This window comes from Octopus bimaculoides, chromosome 23 (genome assembly GCF_001194135.2).
Source record: "Octopus bimaculoides isolate UCB-OBI-ISO-001 chromosome 23, ASM119413v2, whole genome shotgun sequence".
NCBI lineage: Eukaryota > Metazoa > Mollusca > Cephalopoda > Octopoda > Octopodidae > Octopus > Octopus bimaculoides.
In genome coordinates, this window is record NC_069003.1 from 24,852,224 (window position 1) to 24,854,104 (window position 1,881).

Below are 1,881 nucleotides of genomic sequence, written 5' to 3' on the forward strand. Positions count from 1 at the left end.
TATATATATATATATATATGTATATATACATCCTGTCAGTTTATCTATCTGTCTGTCAATCTATCTGTCTCTCTGTCTGTCAGTCTGTCTATCTATCTATTTATCTATGTACGTATGTATCTATCTATCTATCCACCTTCCTCCCTCCCTCCCTACCTACCTACCTACCTACATATATACATACATACATACATACATACATACATATGGAGGAAAAAAGAATGACAAAGTACAATAAAGATATATTCTATTCATAAAAGCATCAACGAATTCTCTTTGACACAAAAAAAACAAGTCAGAAACAAGAAGCAAATTTGAATGAAACTTACTCGAATACCGTTTGCATCCATATAAGTTCGGTAAAGGAGAAGACCAGTCCAGGGCAACTGGCAGACAAGAAAGATAATGACCACATTAATTAACATGATTGTTATCCTGTTTTGACCACTTCCATGGCGCTGTGCTTGACCAGTTACGTTCGAATTGGCTAACGATCGGCGAATCACCGAAGACTTCCAAACAATACGTATTAGTAGACTGTTGAAGACGGACAGCAAGATCATTGGAATGAAAGTAAAGAAAGACACAAACCACCAATAATATCCGATTTGGTAACTATCAGATTGGGCGAACTTTGTATTGTGACACACAAAGAACACTACTGTTTGATTGTATGTTGATAGTTTCTTCTCAAGAATCTCCATTTCGAAAAGTTCTGGGCTCGTGTTGATCAAACAAATTATAAATACTAGAAAAGATATCATTTTTGCTCGGTGTACCGTACACCATATGCGACCCCTCATGGGATAACGAACGCCTACGTATCTTTCCACGGTAAACGATACCGTAAGCCAAACGGCCATGTTGCCAAAGAGGTCAGTGAGAACTCTGGCATATGGCATGTAATAAAACGCAAACTTCGGTTGCTGTTGGTAAGAACAATGAACAAAGTTTAGAGTGACCATAAAGAATAAATAAAGGAGGTCGCACACCGACAAAGCAGTAAGGTAAACATTGGTAGAGCTTTGCATACGGCGCCGACTCAGAACGATTATACTCAAAGTGTTGCCCACAAAACCAATGGTTGATACTGTTGGACTTAGGATTTTTTGGACGACGAATCGTGTCACTTCTAACACTTCTCTGGCCGTGTCGTTGTCATCATTGACCAGATCTGTAGCAATTGTGATGTTCGAATCGAGTACCATATTCACGATTTCTCTTGTGAAGATTAACTTCCTCGCTACTCCGCTACTCCGATTATGGTCTCATCTGTTCAATTGGCAATACCATTCTATAACGGAAAGAAAACATTCATTAATGGCTTTATAAACATTAAGGACTCAATTATTTCATGGTCAATCAAGAATTCCACCCTATCAAGAATACGTCTTCTGAATATTTACAGTAAACATTGACAGAGGCAAAAATGGTAGATTGTGAAATATGAAGAAATGCGATTGTATAATTGTTATTATATATATGTTTACACACACACACACACACACATATATATATATACATATACATATGCACACGCACATATAGGCAGGATGTTACTGTGTGAGAAGAAGCTTGCTTCCCAACCACATATTTTCAGGTTCAGTTCCACTACGTGTCAGCTTGGGAAAGTGTCTTTTACAATAGCCTCGGGCCGACCAAACCATTGTGAGTGGATTTGGCTGAAGGAAACTGAAAGAAGCCCGTCGTATATATGTATATATGAAGCACTAGTTATAACTACTTCTAGAGGAAACAGAACACAATCATCTATTATGCAATTTTACTAAAGAAATTGAAAATACGATTCTTTACAGGGATTGAACCGTTTTATCGAGGATTTCTGAAAAGAAAAGTATTGAGACGAAGCAGTTCAATCAC

At 37.5% G+C, this 1,881-nt stretch overlaps 1 protein-coding gene across 1 annotated transcript in view; it reads right to left on the minus strand.

The window, feature by feature from the left end:
• The window catches only part of LOC106869230 (FMRFamide receptor), a 103,953-nt gene that overhangs the window by 9,343 nt on the left and 92,729 nt on the right, over positions 1-1,881 (minus strand). Inside the window, exon 3 of the mRNA XM_014914879.2 lies at positions 330-1,294. Coding sequence (XP_014770365.1) covers positions 330-1,208 — 879 coding nt within the window. The 5' untranslated portion in view covers positions 1,209-1,294. The remainder of the gene's footprint in view (positions 1-329; positions 1,295-1,881) is intronic.